At 39.0% G+C, this 19581-nt stretch overlaps 1 protein-coding gene across 7 annotated transcripts in view; it reads right to left on the bottom strand.

The window, feature by feature from the left end:
- Window positions 1–19114, bottom strand: part of LOC111595052 (CUGBP Elav-like family member 4) — a 304647-nt gene extending 285533 nt beyond the window's left edge. For 3 of the 7 annotated variants that reach the window (XM_023308581.2, XM_023308586.2, XM_023308600.2), the window contains exons 1-2: window positions 18810–19114; window positions 10809–10918 (exon numbers count right to left, since the gene is read on the bottom strand). In XM_023308581.2, coding sequence (XP_023164349.1) covers window positions 10809–10918; window positions 18810–18840 — 141 coding nt within the window. In that variant the 5' untranslated portion in view covers window positions 18841–19114. The remainder of the gene's footprint in view (window positions 1–10808; window positions 10919–18809) is intronic. The other 4 variants (XM_023308580.2, XM_023308584.2, XM_023308592.2 and 1 more) reach the window with 2 other exon arrangements.
- Window positions 19115–19581: the final 467 nt, after the last annotated feature.

Here is a 19581-nt window from a genome sequence, read left to right as displayed (position 1 = left end):
TATGCAAAGCCAATGGCACACACAGCAAAAGGCAACGCTGCCTTCCCAGAGTGGGTGCCGAGGAGCACGTGCTGAAAAAATTGATTGATGATTGAAGGCAATACAAAAAGCAACGTGTGCCGCACGCCATGCCACAAGCCATTGCCATATAAACCACTCGCACTCCCTCGCAATTGCTACACTGAACAAACAGTGGAGTATCTGGTTGGAATCTTAAATTCCTGGAAGTTAACCGAGAGTGAATGTTGCCTTGCGAGTTTCGAGCTCAAAACTGTGAATGGGCGCTAAGTCTATATGTTAATTAAGCCTCACTTTAAGCTTGGAGTCAGATAAAGAAGATATCAGGCAGCAAGCTCCCAGCTCGATTCATTCTTATGAATTCCATATTATCTGAAGCATTCTCAAGTATTTAAAATAGCTCCACTTTTGCTCAGTGTATCTTTATTTGCAGCCATCTCTGTCTTGTTCTCACTCCCTCTGGGCCACCTGCCCACGTCAAACGTTGGGCAAACGGAAAATGGCAATTCAAAAACTCTGCAAAAGGCACAATTTCGCATATGTGCCGAACATTATGCCTACACCACTGCCTCTGCCTCTGCCACTGCTGCTGCCTCTGCTGATGCCTCTGCCGCTTGGCTCTACTCCTTGCTCCTCCGCCAATTTCCGGGCACAAATATTCATGTGCAAAATGCCGTCCTCATCGAGGCGGCTCCACTCTCAACTGCGACCGAATTTGCATAAATTTGGCATTTGAAAAGCTATTCAGCCTGATGGAAATGATGACGACGACGACGACGATGATGAAGAGCTAAACTCAACTTAACTGAGCTGAGCTGAGCTGGGTCGAACTAAGCGGAGCAAGTCCTTCAGCTCGCTCCGCTCTCTATGCAACCCGTGTGTGTCTGCGCCTCTGGCACTTGGGGCGTTTGTATAAAGCCATTAAATGTTTTCACCATAAAAATGCCAACTGCCCCACCAAGTGGGCGACCATAAGCGAAATATATGCGTTAAACATAAAAGTGAATTATAATCGACAGTTGAGACAAGATGAGAACAAGTCCACAGCTGCAGCTGCGCACGAAAAACAGAGCGACTAATGAGCCAGGCTAAAAAGCTGGCTCCAACTGGAGCTTGAATATATATTTTAATAGGCCATTTTTGTGGCATAATTAATTTGAATAATAGGCAATATTTATCTGTACTCTGATAGATTAGCTTTACAATTTAATAGTATATAGAATATAGACAAGAATATGACTTGATAATAGACAGACCTACCATCAGATTAACCCTCTGTTGAAGCCAAATCTGAATCTCGCAGAGATTTGACCATTCAACAATTCTAGCCTTAAGCTTAAGCTTATCAAATCTTAGCTTCCGATTCTTCAGCTAACCATAGTTAATTCTATTCCTGCTTAATTATATTAGAAAGGTTATAAGCCAGCTTACTAATACCAGTTCAGTCGAATAAGTACTTCGACTCACCGCCCGATGGCGCCACCATCGCAAGGGAAGTTTCGTATTGTGTAGAACATTCTCTTAGTCGACTACTGTCAAAGTTCGTATATATAAATTTTAGATTTCAAGTTTTTTTAAACATATAACGACTCTGTTCCACTGTTTAGGCATTTTATACTCTGCTACAGCTGCTCTTTTTCTTGCTGTTTTGCCACAAAGATAGCCAGAAATAAAGCTGTATTATTATTATTTAAATTAGATGTTCTGTTCGAACAACACCCACACAACGCTCCAATTTACACACACAAACACGCCAACTTCACACACACGCACACACTTTTATATACTTATACATATGCACACACGATCTTATATAGACCAAATACTATATAATGGCCACCTACCAATTTGTTTTGACTAATTTGCGTAGCGCACGGCAATGGCAATTGTTGCTGTTGCTGTTTTTGTTGCGATTGCTGCGCACTTGTTGTTGTTGTTGATGTTGTTGCTGTAGTTGATGTTGTTATTGTTGTTGATGTTGTTGCTGCTGAGCTGTTAACCGGCACATTACTACTTATTGTTGTGGCGTTTGTTGCTGCTGCTTCGGTCGAGGCAATCAATTGCTGTTAGCAAATTGCATGCGTTTTACAAATTTCGCGCAAATTGCTGCGAGAAGTCGCCGAAGCGCTGATGAGGCCAAGGCCTGACGATAGCTGTTGTTGTTGCTGCTGCAGCTGCTGATGTTGGTGTTGCTGATGTTGGTGTTGGTGCTGCAGGCGCGCATAGGGCCCGCAGTAAAGCTGACGCTGATGTTGCTGCTGTTGATGCCGCCAGCGCATGCGCCGCACGCTCATAGCGCCGCAAGGATACGCGACCTGCAATTATATTGATAAACACTTTTGGAGAGACAGAAGAGAGAGAGAGAGAGACAGGCAGAGAGGAGCACAACAACAACAGCGAGCGGAACTGCCACAAAGTTTTGTACAACATCAAATAGTAGGAAAAGAGTAAGACAATAGTAAATGAAACAAAAATCAAAAATCGAACAACAACACATCAAACAACATAAATCAGTATATAGAAGTATATATATTTGTAATACATATTCTGTAGAAGTTACAGTTAAGTTTAGTTTAGTTTAATTTAGTTTAGTTTAGTTTAGTAGTAGTAGTAGAACAACATCAACAACAACAACATCAATTATAGAACAACATCAATATATGAAGTCAATAACAACATCGATTTATATCATAGGTAAATTATTCTGTGTGTCTGTCTGTGTCTGTGTGTGTGCTCTTTGTGTTCAATCAATCAATCTTACATGATGTAAGACTGATTAAGAAGTCATATACGTATTCGCACAGCTGGATTTGTCAAAAGTTAGGCCTGTCTTATGCACTAATAGAAATTGTTCAGCTGACTTGCTTCAAGACTTAAAGACATACAAAAAAAAAAACAAAGTGACGTACACAGAAACACATTTAGTACTTACCTCAACTCGATATTGTTTAAAGAAATATGATTTGTAATTCGAATGTACATTATATTAAGATCAAAAAGTTGGTGTTAAATGCTTAGCATGCAGTGAATAGTTGCGGGAGTCAAGCAGAGAAACAGGCAAAAGAAATAGTAAAAATTAAAAAAAAAATATTTTTTAAAAATAATTTAGACTAAGTATATTTTAAGCATATTCGAAAAATGAAAATAAATTTAAGTCTTAAGCATATTTCTTATCCTTAGGCAGTAAATTACTGCGATTGCAGCATAAATATTGTTTGGCATATTTATGACCCATTTATTTTTCATATAAAATACGTTCTCAAGATCTACAAGATAAAAAGCCACCTGCTATTTATTATATTTTCAAGTAAATTACTCAAATGCCAATGTCGCGTAATTTATGCGCCATAAAGAAGCGACACGAAATAAAAAATATCTATAAGAAAAAAAACAGTATCAAGCTTTTTCAATTACTCAAAATGCACGGCACAATAATTGCAGGTAGCTGTATAGAGGTATATGCGAGGTGGGGTTGAAATGAATATGATAATCTAAATTGACAAAGCAATCCTCACATCAAGCACAAGGTTTCTCGCAATCATGTCATCAAATCATTGTCTCTTCATAGGTCTCAACACATTGGAAAATAAGTGAAAAGTCTTGGCATAGCCATCAGCTCCTTTGCCCCAATCGGCAATGCCAGATTCGTAATACTTCTTAAACACACCTCGTATAAAAAATATTAATACATATACGTACATCACTTTGAGTGCATTCGTTTCATATTTCATATATATATTTAAATTTATACAAATGCGAGCAAAGTGCCACCACAGCCAAAAGTGACAACAAACAGCTGCTCGTTCAAAGGCAAACTCGCATTTCCGCTCGTTGCGCACTAAAAACTGCGTTAAAAAAATGGCGGAAAAAAATAAAAAAAAAAAGATTTTTAAGCGGAAACTGAACGCAAATAATTCAAATTAAAATCGCGTTTGACCAGCGCCAAATTGAACTAACGAAAAACACGCAATAAATAATAATAATAAATAAAATTTAAAATAAATATTTTCCAGCCATGAATATAACACGAAGTGCAGCTTGTGAGAGCCTTTGCATATTGTATGCACCTTCTGCATATTGTAGAACATAATTACAATGCGCAAAGCTTCGATTCTTTGTCGGCGATAAGCGTGAGCGAGTATCGAATCATGCTCGTTCGGGCACTAAAAGGAGTTGATTGGCTTTGTTGTAGGTGTCTAAGTCTTTGCTGTGAAGAGAGAGGAGACTTGAAGCTAGGAAGCTTAAAAAGTTAAGACTTTCTAAATAGTTTTGTTTGACTTATGAGCGATTATTGTACCGTCAATTTGGTCCTACAGCAAAGTTGAAATTTGTTTTTTTTTTTATACATTTAATAAATTTGTTAATAAATTCATATATTTTATGTTTTTTTTTTTATAGTTATAGTTGCAAGAGATATGACAAGTTTTTCGTGCTGTGTTTAACAATTTTTCTATAAATTATTTGGCTGGCATATCTGGTTTATGCACTGTTAAACATTTATGGACCGGGGCTTATATTTCAAATGAAAACTTTTGCATTTATTATTAACTAAAATACTCATGTGCAGGGATATTTAAGAGTTTGCTCTTTAAGTTGCAGACAACAGCAACAGCAGCAGTAGCAGCAACAGTTGCCACACAGATAAAGTTGTTGCCGCTTTCGCTGGTGACAATTGCGTGATAAATATGCCACAAGCACCTTGGCAGGCAGCACAGACGTCCCAAGGATTTCGACATTTTTATTATAGTGTCGGGACTCAAATTCACTCACTCTCTCTGTCTGTCTGTCTCTGTCTGTCTGTCTGTTGGTGCTCGATAAAAGAAGAAGAGTAGAAATGTCGCGCGCGTTCTGGCATTTTTGGGTAATGCAAAAGCGACACTCAGGACATTCATGAAAAGCAATGTGGCAGCCTAATAAAATATATTTTTACACATGCGCTTGCATAAAATATGTTCTTTGTAGTCAGTCGAGCTGCGACCACATTTCATGGATTTGCCACACAAACTTGAAAAAAAAGAAGAGAGAAACGAGTGTGAGACAGAGCAAAGGCAGACAATTTTTATGGCCCGTTGCGGTTTGAAATGTTGCAGGAAAAGCGAAAATTGAAGCAGGAGGCAACAGCTACTCACATTAATCAAGCTGCGCCGTTTGCCTCATTACCAGCTCTGTATATTTTTTGTGTGTGTTAATCTTTGCGCTTTGGTATAATTTTTTATGCATTCAGCTCGACTCTTTGACTTTTTATCTGCATGCTTTATGCTTAATTGCTCCTTTGCTACTGTTTTCCATTTTTTTCCATTTTTTTGCTTCCACTTCTGGCTGGCATTTTCATTTGAGTGCGCACTCAAGAGCAGGCACTTTTGAAATCGAACATAAGGTGGTTACCCAAGCTCTTTGTGAACTCCATGTGTGTGTGAAAAAACTCACTTAGTCGTAATACCCAAAGAGCGAGAGAGAGTCATAGAGAGAGACTCATTCATTGTATGGGCATAGCTCGAATATTTGGTGTCTTTTTGTTGGTCTGGCCTGGAGAGGGGGATGGGCAGAAAAAAGCCGCAAAGAGCAATTCGTTGGTCATAAATTTGCAAAGCGGATTTAATTGCAAGCAGGAACAGCCGTAAGAGCAGCTGGAGGAGCTGCTATGTAAAGTGCAATCTCTTGTCCTTCGCCTGTGCGACATGGCAAGGCTCTAGCAGAAGCATATATAAAACTCATTAGAGCATTATGAGCCTAAGAGTGTGCTGTAAACAAGCTTATGCAAGGAGATTGACAAGGCTTTAGCAGTACGACAAACTCTTGAAACGCTTCAGCTAATTACAAACCTCAAGGTCTTAAAGATCTATCAACGCTCAGCCGTTTTAGTTGTCTAACGAGCTGCGTTGTTTTTTTTTTTTTTTTTTTTGTTTTCTTTAAAAGGACATCGCGTGCTGCTGCTCATATGCTACCCACAGAAATCTCGGCCATCTTAATTAATTAACTGATTTGCAAAAATAATAATTAAACTGTCAGTCGCAACCAGCGTCAGCAGCTACTACACCCCGCAGCTGTCACTGCGCAGCTGGTTGGCATTTTATTCTTCTGTTTTTTTTTTCTGTATTTTTTTGCACACTTCCGTTCTAAATGTTAAATTCCTCACGGTCAGAATGAGAAGACACGCCAAAAAGGGCTTTGGCCAGGCGCCAGAACGCTACCGCCGTCTGCCTGCGTCCTGGCTTCGGTTACAGGCCCCCAACACTTAATTAAAATGGCATCCGGCCGCGCCAACAACAACAACAACAACTACATCAGCTGAAGCGGACAACAAAACAGAGCAGATAAAAAAAACACGAAGTGAAACTGGAAATAAAAAATCCGTGGCATCCACATTCTCCTCTTTTACTATATCTCTCGTCTGCGGGCCGTGTGAGTAAGCGAATTCATTTCCCGCTTTTGGCCGTTGATTGATATGCCAATGAAGCGGACCGAGTGCAGACACAGCCGAAAGCCTCCAAGCCTCCAAGCCGCCAAGTACGAGGAAAAAATCTAGTTCGTTAGCTCTTATGCAAAGCGGACAATAGCAAACATTGTGGCAGACTCTACGGCGCAAAATCAACAAATGCAGATCGGCCAGATAAATTGCCAAATTGATGCAGCAAACCTCCTACCAATTGACTGGGCAACGGCCCAACGCCTGAGCTTCTCCAGCTGAAGCAGCACAAATTGTTGGTAAATCTTTAGGCATTGCTAAAATGTGATAGACGCTGGAGTATACCCTGAAAGCAGAGCGTAAAAGCTGATGTGTGGAATCAAATGATTAAGAAAGCTGAAAATGGGTAAAGGAAATGGTTTTTGGAAGAAAAAAGGATTATTGATTTGGCCAATTATAGGACATTGAGAATCATCGAGCCAGGCCTGGAATTGCTTGAACTTGCTAAATATTCCAAATGCAGACTTGGTCACATTCATAGATTTCAAGCTGTGAAGGGCAGGCCTCTAGAAAAGCAGGATTACCCACTCGCTATAATGAAAGCTTGCTTCCACAGTCATGAGTTACTCACTTTCACATTCCTTTTCAGCTCAGAGTCCAACATTGTATACCCTTCGCACTTATTTTGATAACAACTCAACAAATTATTTATCTATTTTTTTGTAACTATGAAATCTTTTTGATCACATATAAGTATATAGCCCATTATTAAGTTTAATTAGTATTTAAACATGATTTGAAAAGATGTAACTCAATTAGCAGAGCATTTTTTGGTCGTTAGCATTCATCAATTACGGGCTCTAACTCCTTCTGCCTGTGCGGCTTGATTAATTGCGGACTGCGGTTAAATTTTTTTCTGCTGATTTCGGCAGAATTTTCTACAGATTTGTACGCCACTCTCACCCTTTCTTGTTCTTCTTCCTCCTCTTTTTTTGTCACTGTGTGTTTACATGGCCACGTAAGCAAAAATATTTTACGGCTGGGCAGCTAACCTCGCAGCGCCACTCCCACGGTTACACAAAAGATACATTTGTGGCTCGAGTGCGAGTCGTGTCTTTATTGCAGAGAATTAGCAGAGCCCGTGGCCATTAATCAATGGCTGCAGCTGCCTGTGGGCCAGCTCTTAAAGTATGCGCTTTATTATTTACTGCATATATGCACTCGGCCTCTGCTGCTTCTCGTTTTTTTATTCGCTTCAGTGGTTGTGCTGTGCCGCTTGCTGTTTTCCGCTAGCATTTCTTCGCAGACACTTCCTGGGCCGCCGTCGACTGGCTGCCTGGCTGCCTCCAGTGCACTGCTGGCATGTGTGCAAAGTTACTGCCCACATCCTGTGCACTCAGCTCGACTTGGAGCGCTGCTGCAGATATTTTTCATTTTCGAAAAAATTTCCGTTATGATTTCCTTGCATTGCATTTACCCATTGCACAAGTTTTCCGCCCACACACACACACAGAGCTGTTTGACTTTTTAAATAGAAATTTGAATACGACAAAGCAGCGTATAAGATTCAGATAAAGCCAGCCCGCTATCCTGCCAGCCCGCCTGCCAGTTGCCAGAGTTGTCAGAGTCCGAGGATTTCCCTATTATTTGCTGCTTCCCTTTGCTTCTCTTTCTTTTTTCTTATATACATATATATGCATGTATATATATATATATATATATATTTTTGGCGTCTTGACTTTTCATTTTTATGCTAAACTGTTTCCTTTTGCGGACAAGCGCATTTCATTTGCACAAACTTTGCCAAAGTATGTTGAAGCGGAAACGGAAGTTATATACTCCACTGATAAGTGCAAGTCTGCACAGTTGGGATCAAAACGAAGCGAACGAATTACATGCACTCTCTCTTGTGTAAGTTAATTAAAAATAGTCTCAATGAATGAGCTATTACATTACACAATTGATTATGCCCAAGTGCTCTTGCATTTGCTGTCTGACACCCCCCCGACACTCTCTGCGCTCACAATATTAAAATAACAAAGAGCGCACTTGGGTCAGATGGGAAAAGAGTAGAGAAAAAAAGGCACTACAAGCAGCACTTCTACTTTGCTTGTTGTCTTTCTAAGAAAATTTTAATAAGTATCACAATAACAACAGAGACAACAGCAACAACGGCAACAACAGCAGAGACAACAGCAACAACAATGCTAAAGAGTTGGCTGCAAAGTTGTTGCAAAACTGCCGCCGCACAAGTGGCACACAAAACAAAGTTTTGAATGAGGTAGGAAAGTCTTGCAGCTTGTGCTGCCCACACGCCACACTTCCTTCTCACGCAGAGAAAATGTAATAAATTTCTATACAAAACGACCACAAAATCGTTGTGTGTGAGTGTGTGTTGTAGACAAAGAAAATATGAAAACAAGAGCAAAAGTAATTCAAGCCAAAAATGCTAGGCTGCGGCTATCTATCCATTTATCTTTGTTTGGCAGCAGGAGGCGGCAGTGGGCGTGGGCTGGTGTGAGCTGAGAAGAATTTCAATTTTTCTTCTTTTTTTTACAATGCAAAATTTTTGCATATTCAATAAACTTGTTTCTTGTTGTCGTCTGTCGCTGCAGTTGTTGCAAATGTTTTATGTTTGCTTTTTAATATTTTATGCAAAATTTCATTTCATTTTATGAATTTTCGACAATTTATGCAGGTGGATCTACAAGAGGACAAAAGCAATAGAGACACAGCACAACTGAATGAGGTATACATATATATATAGATATATATATATATACTTATATATCTATAGAGTTATTTGATTATAAGTTTTCATATGTTAAAGGCAAAATTGAATTGAAATTTTTGGCTCAACTGAAAAGTGTCGTGACTTCTTTAGCTTTAATAGAAAGTCGATTTGATGTTAACACACTTAATTGAGTCTATAAAATATTTGCTTGCACATATTTTCAAACTGAATTCTTGGCCAGGAACATTTTGGCAGCCTGCGGCTAAAACACGTTTTGTTTATTTATTTTGGCCAACCAGCCATTACACACAATTTCCATTAAAGAAATGTTTTTGCCTAATACATTTTAAATTCGTTTTATTTTTTTTTGGGTTCTATGTTCTGTGGCCTTTGGCCACATTCAAATGGAAAGCCAAAAACATACGCTAGTTGCACGTGTTTATACAGTTTCGACCTGTGCGTAGCATTCTCTGCAGGTGTTTTATTTATTGACTGTGAAAATTGTTATAAATATTCAAATATTTAATTTAGCACTGCCAGCTGACACGCCCCCTCACGCACAGATACACACGCCCGCTGCTAATTGCCAAAATCAACACAATTAGTGAGCGATAAATGGAGCGAGCGTACAAACATATTTTTACTAAAAATAATTAATCACAATTGCAACGAAAGGCAACAACAGCAACAGCAGCAAGAGCAACAATCAGAACAATCAATAAAATGAAATTGTTTTAAAGTAAAAAGTTGTGCGAAAAGTCACAATAGAAATAAAATAAAATAAAATAATTAGACACAAACTGCACAGGCAAAAATTGAAATACATGAAATAAAGTTTATGGCAAACGTTAAATTAAATTATATGTAATATATGTTAGATAAGTCTTCATGGAGTTAAAACTGATCTAGAGAAGCAGATTGATGCCATGAGCTCTTAGGAATTGAGAATGTAATCTGAAAACTGCGAAGAGATAACTCTGAGCACTACTGAATCTGTCAGATTACCAGAATTGATACCATTATCCTCCTTACAATCCAAATCTTAAGTACTTAAAATCTGTTGTAATATAAATTTCTTATAATGTTCATATATCAGATTTGGGCATCGCAGCTTTTTGCATTTTTATCAAATCATTTTATATATTTTAATTTTAAATAATGTTACTGTCAAATATATATATATATATATATATATATATATATATATGGTTACATACTGCACATGAAAGTTATAAAATTCATACTAAAAACTGAGCAAGCAATTTTGCAACGAATTTTACAGAATTGGCATGCTCAAGAGAGAGTGAGATGGCAAGAGCATGCCCCCAAACCCCTGGCGTGTAATTGTGCGTAGAAAAATATTATAAATAATAAAAGTTTTGCGCATAGCTAATTTGTGGAGCTTAATTTATTTGCTGGTTGTTTTGGCTTTTGATTTATGGCAATTACACGTATGCAAATGAAGTTAACAAATAAAAATATTTGCATTTCAGATTAACTTTAACTGTGCAAACACATAAAAAAAAATATTATATATATGTAAATAATTCTATAGCCTACTTTGGTGTGTTAGATGGAAAGAGAGGGAGAGCGAGATGGAGAGCTCGTGTCTACAGTGTCTACTAATTAGATGTACAGCTTTTGACTTACCCCTGTTATGGACTGTTTGTCATTGTAAAGCGCCGCCTGAGCTCCAGATGTTGGCGAATTGGCAGCTGTGTTTGTGCTGTCCGGACTGAAGTAGGTCAAAAAGGCGCAACCTGTAATGAAAGTTTGAATGCACAAATTTGTAATAAATTAATTAGGCATGTCAAAAGCGTAGACAAAACTCAAAAAAAATATATATTATATAGACTTTATAGTACAACAATCTTCTGGCAAAATTTCAATGCATTCATTTAAAGTTCTCTGCTTGCCATGCACTTAAATCAAATATAAACCTTTATCTATTTTGCCCAACTATTTTCGTGTTCAGCTTGGAAAACATTTCGTTTTGTCGCTCAATTAAGGCATTTGTGTGGTGCGAGCCGCCGCGCCCCACTGCCAGCGCTGCTGAGCCACAATTGCGCATAATTTTGTGGTGCTTTGCGTGTTGAGCGCGTCAACATGTTTAGCGCCGTTTTGTGGCCATTTCATAAATCCGTGTAATTTCTTTGACATTATTCAGTTTTTTTTTTTCATTTATTTTATGTATATAAAAATAGCAGAGAGGCCACAGGTGTTGCATAAAAGGAGTTTAGTTGGCTAGGTAGAGGTAGTTGATGTTAAAACGGGAAGTATGCAGCTATTATCTTCTATTTGGAAACTTGTTTTTAGCAGAAAGTAAACAAAGTAAAGTTTCTTAAGTGAACAGTAAAGTAAAATTACTTCTTTAAAGTCTTGTCAAGTTGAGGCATGACTGCTATCTGTCTGTATAATACATTCAAGAAAATCCCATGTTTATTAGCAGACTGATATATAAAGTTCCGCTATGTAAGCTATCACCTTTTGTAGCTTTAAGTTTAAAGCTTTTACCCAGAGATGCACGCCTAATGCATGCAGTTCATTAAGGGAAATAATGGTATATATAATACACATCATATGCATCTCTGTCTTGCATCTAGGCCGTATTTCACCTATCCCGTTTCTTAATTATTTACCTGCCAAGCGCCGCCTCTGTTAAATGTAGATAGAGCGCGGGTTAAGCAGCACTTGTCAGGCAACAACATTAACAGCTACAACAACAACAACTTTCACAGCAACTATGATATGTGGTTCTAAACGTCACACAGCATGGATACTCATACCCCAGAAGCCGATGGCCCCACTACACTCAGTGCTGTCTGTTGTCTGGTGTCTGCTGTCGTCGCTTCTGTGTGTGCCTGTGGTGTGGCCTGTCCTCAGTAGTGTTAACCAGCTAACCACAGCAACAACAGCAACAGCAACAACAAAAACAACAACAATTATATTTAATTTTTAGGCAAACTCTCGCACGTTTCTGGCTCGCCTCTAGTTGAACAAAACGGTTGGTTGGCATTGCCTTTTGTCTGGCCGCGCCTCATGCAACACGTCAAAAGTTGAACGACAGGCGGCAACAAAAGCTGCCAACCAACCGGCGACGCGACGTCAAATGCTGCTGCTGCTGCTGCCAACAAGCAAAAACGTCTAAAAACATAAAAATTGTCGGCACATTGTTGAAATGCCAGGAAATTATATGCCAGTAAGGGGTCAGCCATACAGGCTCGTCCTATAACCAAGCACACGGCAGCTGCCAGTAATTAAAATGACTAAAACATAGCAACAGCAACAACAGCAGCGACATATCAACAACAACAACAACAACAACAAGGCCAGGCCTAATGAGTTTATTAATTAAAAATCACTCATATATATGTGTGTACGTGTGTGTGTATGTGTATGTGGTCGTTGTCAGAGCACGCTCCGCTCAAAGCTCACTAATTGCAGTCAGGTCCGGGACAAGAAATTTGCTACAAAATATATTCTAAACACGACACCAACAAAAGCGAAAAAAACACAAAAAAAGAGAGAAATAAACATTAACAAAAATTAAGCTAAATTAAAACGTAAAAAAAACCAAAATTAGAAAGGAATTAAGCTAACTAAATAATATTTAAAATTGAATATCTATTAATATAATATAATGTAATATAATATATTTATATTAGGAACAGAACTTTTTTTAAGACTGCGATTACTCGAGGATAACACATAATCATACATAAGCCCAAGCCGAAGCCCTAATGCCCAATTAAGCGAAAGCCTCTTCGTATTCTTTGCTGACATTTTAGCATATTCACTTTCATATTAAGACTCAGTTCTAACTGTATTATCAATAGATTACAATCCAAGATGATTTCTTAGCCTTAGCTTGACGACATCTTAACAGATTCACGTTCATCTTCAGATGCACCTCTAGCAAATCAACTCAAGTCTCAAGTCAAGCCTTTCGTTGCTCTGCAGACTTACGCCTGTTTACAGAGTATCACAATTGGCTGCCAAGCTGACTTCTGCACATGTGTTTGCCATTTACAAGGGAATATAAAAAAAGGAAAATGGTAAGCGAAACGCTTGTCAACTCCTTCGTCGCGCAATGCTCAATGACAGGCAGCAAAGCTGCTAATGACTTTTAAAATACAATTTTTATAACGTGCCAGTCTCGTCTCGGTACACTCGCCCTCGGACTCCATTGTTGTACGTTGCTTTGTTTTCACACACACACACACAGCCACACACACACACACACCATGCGCACATTTGGCGACAATTTGCAACATGTGCGTCGTTGCGAGAACTAGCTAGCGCCAAAGCCCTGGCAGCCAAGTGCTTCGGGTCTTTAGTTTAAGTCCTCCACTTTTGGTTCTGTGCCGTTGAGTGGCCTTCAAATTGGCATCGTTTAAATGGGACTACCCGTTACGCCGGTTAGTTGGCCATGGGAGCGGCAACTGCTGTTAGCTGCCTGGTCAAAGCAATTAGTTACGCATACGCCGCGTTTAACCCGCTTCACAATGCCAACCGAAACGAGAACACACAAACACACATCAGTTCAAAAGGGGCCAAAAGAAAATTAACAAAATGACGGAAACTTTTAACTAAACTAAACGTAACAAATGCTGCTAATTGCACATTCCAATTGTCAATTGTCATCAGGCTTCAAAAGTGGAAAACCTTTTTGATAGGTGAATTTGAAATAAAAGTCATAAAAATGCCATCAAAGACAATTACTTTATGTAGGACAAAGAATTTTTAGTTCTGACTTGATTTGACTGAAAGCCAGACTGCAGATTGTTAGATTGTTGGAGAGTATCTTAGTCCCATGTATTAAATTCTATTAAAACTCTGTCAGCTAGTTTCCAAATTGCGATTGGTTTAAACTTTCTTTAATCCAAGCACATACACCTTAGTTAAGACTCTATTGATTTTCAAGATCAACAACAACTTTTTCAGCTACTCAGGTTGTCAAATACATTATTCCCTTTCAACCGCTCAATATTTCTTAAGCTACCACTTGCCACATTTTTCCAATTAGAACCATTTGATATTACATTTTTTTATTGCGCCCTTTATTTGGTTTTTATGATTCTTAAGCACATGAAATTTTTGACATTTGCTTTAACAACTATCAAAGCCAACCTCAATTGTTGGCCGCCTTGCACTCGTGACTTTCCTTGCTTCCACTGCAGTCAGCACTGCTGTCGACGCCGACAAGGCCATACCACCAATTTTAATTGCAACTCATCAAAGTACTCGCTGCTCGCAGCGCGGTGCTCGGTGCTCAGTGCTCGGTGAAGAGCGCTTGAAAGAACTTTTTGGCTACCACAAAAGTGAGACCTTTAATTCGCTGCTCTGTGGCTCGTTGTTTAGCTGGGTGGTGGGGGCGCTGCTGGCTCTTCTAAGTTAATTTTTTATGCATGCACTGAATTTGAATGACTTTGACAGCAAAGTACACAAGTGGCCCGTCTCGCTGTTTCAATTGGAGAAGCGGCAAGCAGTTGCTGCTACTCTGTTTTATTTTTTTGCGTCTTTCACTTTTGCCTACTTACATTTGCCATTGCGCTTGGCGAAATGTTTTGCAACTTTTAATAAAATAAACTTATTTGCACAATATAAATACATACATAAAACATGCGGCGTCGCTGGCGTCGTCCTGCCAAGCTCTTTGATATTTCAATTTTTCAATTTTTGTTTTACGTTTCGCACAAAAACTTATGCTAATTAAATTCTTCAAGTCGCAGCCAGAGTGAGAGAGAGAGAGAGTGAGTTCACTTTAAATTTTTTTGTTTACCACAGCAAACCATCAAGTTTTGAGTGGTTGACTCTGCCAGTGCGTGTTTGTCCCCGTTTGAGGGTCGCGTTTTATAGCTGCGGTCAGTGTGGCCAAAGTGATTCATTAACGTCCTCGTTCATGTTAATATGCTTGCTAAATGTCAGTTTTTGGTCAGCCACAAAGAGATACGAATGGCTGCTGCTGTTTGTGCTTTGTTTGCTTCATGTGAAAGTGAAAAGTTTGCCAAAGGGCGCAACAAAACCACAGCGCGTATACTTTATTTATGACAAAGCACACAGCAGTGGAATGTAAAAAAGTGAAAGTGAAAAACATCAACTTAATATGATTTATTCAAATGGTCTAATGTGATTGACATTGGCAGACACGACGCTTGGCTTGAGCTTAACTTAGTTAGACTCCAGAGCTGAGACATGGAAATTGAAATCGTCAGTTCTGCCTCTGAGGTAGAAGTAGCTTGTCTAAGCTCACTCAAACAACCACTCAACATAGTCGACATTATTCATAAGATTCGGTGTCAACACTTTATATACTCTGAAACATTCTTTCGACTCTGCAAACTACTTCGGGTTCTTTGAGCTGCTTTCCAATTAAATTTTACCTTTCTATGTACATAGCCAGCTCAACTTTTATACCTAAGTCGCTTTGAAAAGCGTTTCCCTAATCCCCACATTAACTCACTAGAAGAGATGCCCTCAAAAAACAGGTAATAAAACTTTAGCAAACTCAATTTCCCTCAACGGCTTTAGATATTGATCTAGAGCAGTAACTACTTCAACTCTAAGCCGCCTTAAGATACTGCAAAAAAGTAACCCCTGACAGCAAATTAACTTTTACACATGTAAAATCTACGGCCAAACTAGATAGCAGAGCTCACAGATGCTCTACTCTACGACATGCTTAAAACAAATTGTAAAGCTTTAGAAACACACCTTTTCCTCAGCTTACAATAAAGCAATTAATTCATGCGCCTTTAATTGTTAACAAAACGCCAAAGGCAACTGATGTTTCAGGAATATATATATATATGTATATGAAGCAGATCCTAAATAAATTATAAAGTAGTTAAGATTAAATGCTCCAGCTGCAGAGCACAATAAAAAGCAACTAAAACGAAAACTGAAAAGCCATTAAGCATAACAATTTCCGGAGGGGTGAAAATATATATAAAAATAAGGCAGGTAAGAACGTTGCAATTGGCTGCAACCGACTGCACAATACTCGCTCACGTTTACAAAGCAAAGAAGCATACACCTATATGACTATATATTTAGGAGATGGATATTCAACAGAGATTCAGATGATTCCAGCTCTACCGGAAAACACTCATACTTTATGGGGACGAGGCTTTACTTTCATACACATTGCCCATCATCAATATACTCCTTTTACCTACTGAACGAGCATAAAAACAGCCAGCTGGGAAATGGGAGCTGCTCTTAGCTGGTAGCTGTTGCCTGATAGCTGCTGGCTTCTTTCTGGTAACTGGAGAGGTGTGCAACAAGCGAAGCTGCACTTAAGACGTTTAACAAAAGGTAAAGTCAGATCAAAGGAGAGAAATGCCCAGCCAGGCCAGCTGTGTGAGTGTGTGTGTGTGTGTTGGCTGCCAATAAACAATAAAAGTTAAGCACCTCTTGTGAGCAGAGCTCGTTGCTGGCATTGTGTGAGCTTTAAACACATAATAACTTAATGAATAAGTTATGTAACCCATAATGCCTGGCAAATTACGTGAGACCTCGGCCGGTGTGGCGGCGGCTGTGGCTGCGGGCTGTCAATTATTTAACTAGACGCCTGCGGCATATTAGATAATACGAGCCCTGTGCATAATTCATAGTTGACTAATAAGGCGGCATTTAGCTGACACCGCGTTGCATGCGGCATGTGGCATGTGGCACCCCATAGAGTAACGCGCCCACTTCGCCGGCATATTCCCAAAAATTTATTTTCAAGTTTGGTTCGCTTGTTTTGCTTTTTTTCCTGGCATTTTTTGCACGACTCGTGCTTTGTTTGAGTGCCACTTTAAAAGTTGAGTGGCACGCCCCGCAATTGCCAGCAACTTGCTGATTTTTTTTTTGGTTTTGCCTCCTTTGCTACTTGCCAGCGTGTCTGTGGTTTGGCTACGACTTTTCGGCTATGCCAGGCCTTCTTTTCAATACACTTGCTGCGGGTAATTCAACTATGTTAAGTTGTCTGCCATTAAAGGCAAACATATTAGCTGAAGAAATAAGTTAAATACATTCTGATACTAAATCCTGCTATAGATACATATCCACGTGAACACTTACAAGCTGATGAAATGAAAACCGAAAGGAATCAACTAAATATTTAGAATTTTCTTTGAGAGTAAGATGTGTTTCTGTATTGATGTGTATCTGTATTGATGGGATGAATTAGTAGCAGTTGTATATATATACACATATTTTCTATACCTAAGCTGCCATTTCCTAGACAGAGTATTAAGGGCTTCGGCTATCAATAAGCAGCTGCTCCTTTTCCCTCTTTTTTTGCATGTAATAAAGCAAAGTTCAGCGGCCATTATCAGCGAGCACAATCGAGCCAGACAAACCGGACGTATAGACAGCACTAGACACACACACACACACATATATACAATACACCAATACACAGCCAATCGCATTGGCAGAAGCGCCAAAAAGTATGCTTTTACTTTTGCAGACTGTGAATGGCCATCGTTGTTGTAGTTGCTGTGGCTGTTGTTGCTGTTTCTCTGATTGTTGTGATTGTTGCAGTTGTTGTTGTTGCTGTTGTCTACTATTTTGGCAGCCGCTTTTCGTGTTTGTGCGCCGTTTTCTGTTTCGCTTATATTATTGTTGTACTTTGTTGTTTGGCAGCTTATGAAATATTCAATTGAATTTAATGTACACGACCGACTGACTGACTAAGCCGAGTTCACGGCTAAGTGCAAAGAGTTCAAGCCTGTCTGTCACTGGCGCTCTTTTGAGCTGGTTCCATGGTTCCATAAGAGTTGAAGTGGCAGTTAGCTTCATTGAACTTTAATATGTTTCTCAGGAGATATAAGACTTATATTCGAACTAGTTAGTGAACCAATTGAGCAAGTTATTTGTGAGCTCCGTTTACCTTTTCTTTAAAATTAAAATATAGTTTTTGTTTATTTGTATAAGTTATACCTCTGCTCTTCCTGTTAATCATATATGCTCCAGCGCTTACCTCTACAACTCATCCTTTATCATTTGCCTGCATTAATAATCACATATTTGCCCTTTGATCAATTTGCAAATACCTTTTTAGGTACAGCAGCCAATGCACATGTGTTATGTCTTTGTAGGCAAAGTCTCAAGACACAAAGAAGGCAGTCTGGCTTATGTTTCTTTCTACTTCTTACTTTTTTTTAATCATAACATAATGGCACAGCATTAGAGTTAATGGATTGCAAGTGTTGCCAGGCTGTGTTCGCTTTTTTAGCTTGCAAAACGGCAAAACTCGTCGGCTTCCGTCCGTTTCGAGACCTCCACTAACTCTAGCTTGTTCCTTGCCTTCCGTGCTTTGGTTCTGGTTCTGGCTGGCGCGTCCCATATGAGCAGCTGGCTCCCGAAGCACATTGCTTAATGGCGCTAGTTGCCTTTTAAGTGTAATTGCCGTGTCCCAAGTGTTTGTAATGTGTACAAATTTCTACAATTTTTCCTGCCAGCCAGAGCCAAAGAACACAGCCACACTCACCAGCCATACGTACACCTCTTGCCCCAGCCGCAGGCCGGACCATTCGTGGCCGGCTGTGCTTTTAAAATTATTACTATATTTGTAAATATGGCTTTAAGCTTAAAGATTCCGCCCAAAGACAAAAAAAAACAAATAAACGCAAAGGAAATAAATGCTTTAGTTATACTCACTGGCAATGTGCTCGTTGTGGAAGGCCAACATGTTTGGTTCGAAGGGCTTTTTAACAGCTTTTCCCAATACGAATCGTATTTGTATATTTGTTTATTTGTTTTAATGTCGTTTTTATGGGGCTTACGTCGCTCTAGACCAGCTGCTACATCCGCTGCCCACTGGCCACACAGACACACACAGTCTGTTTGCTTTTATTATTGCAACTACTGCGCTGACAGTCCGAATCGCGAGTTTTGCGGCTGTGGCGAATTTTACACTTTGATTCTCGATATAATCACACTCGTGCTTAAAGCCGCAACAATTTGTGCACGCAAACGCCTGCAAAGAGATTACAAAAAGTATACAAAGTATTATTATTTATTGTTAATGCAGCGTAAAGCAAAGTCTGCGCAATCGCTTTCGGGTATTAAGGGACAGACAATGCCTTGCCTTCCATATTGTTTATATAATCTGCTTTACAAATGAACTAAGAAATACTGAAGAGCAGGCTGTAAAAATTTAAGAATTTACTAACGTAAATGGAATTAATTTCAAGCGCTTAAGCAATTGAGTTTACTATGCAATTGCAAATGAGTTTCTTTATGAAATTTAATGTATTGTTGATACCTTTAATTTTAATTACTGTTCTTAAGTGTTTCAGATAAATAACTCGACAATAGTTCATATTAACATCTCTGCAAGATGTTGTTTGAATTGGATTTCTTTATAAAATAAAATCAATTTTTATTTATATATTCAATTTATATTATTATTATTTTCAGTTTAAGCTGT

The sequence above is a fragment of the Drosophila hydei genome, unplaced genomic scaffold (genome assembly GCF_003285905.1).
Source record: "Drosophila hydei strain 15085-1641.00,03,60 unplaced genomic scaffold, DhydRS2 tig00000001-arrow-pilon, whole genome shotgun sequence".
NCBI classification, from domain to species: Eukaryota; Metazoa; Arthropoda; class Insecta; order Diptera; family Drosophilidae; genus Drosophila; species Drosophila hydei.
This window is presented reverse-complemented; position numbering and strand designations above follow the sequence as displayed.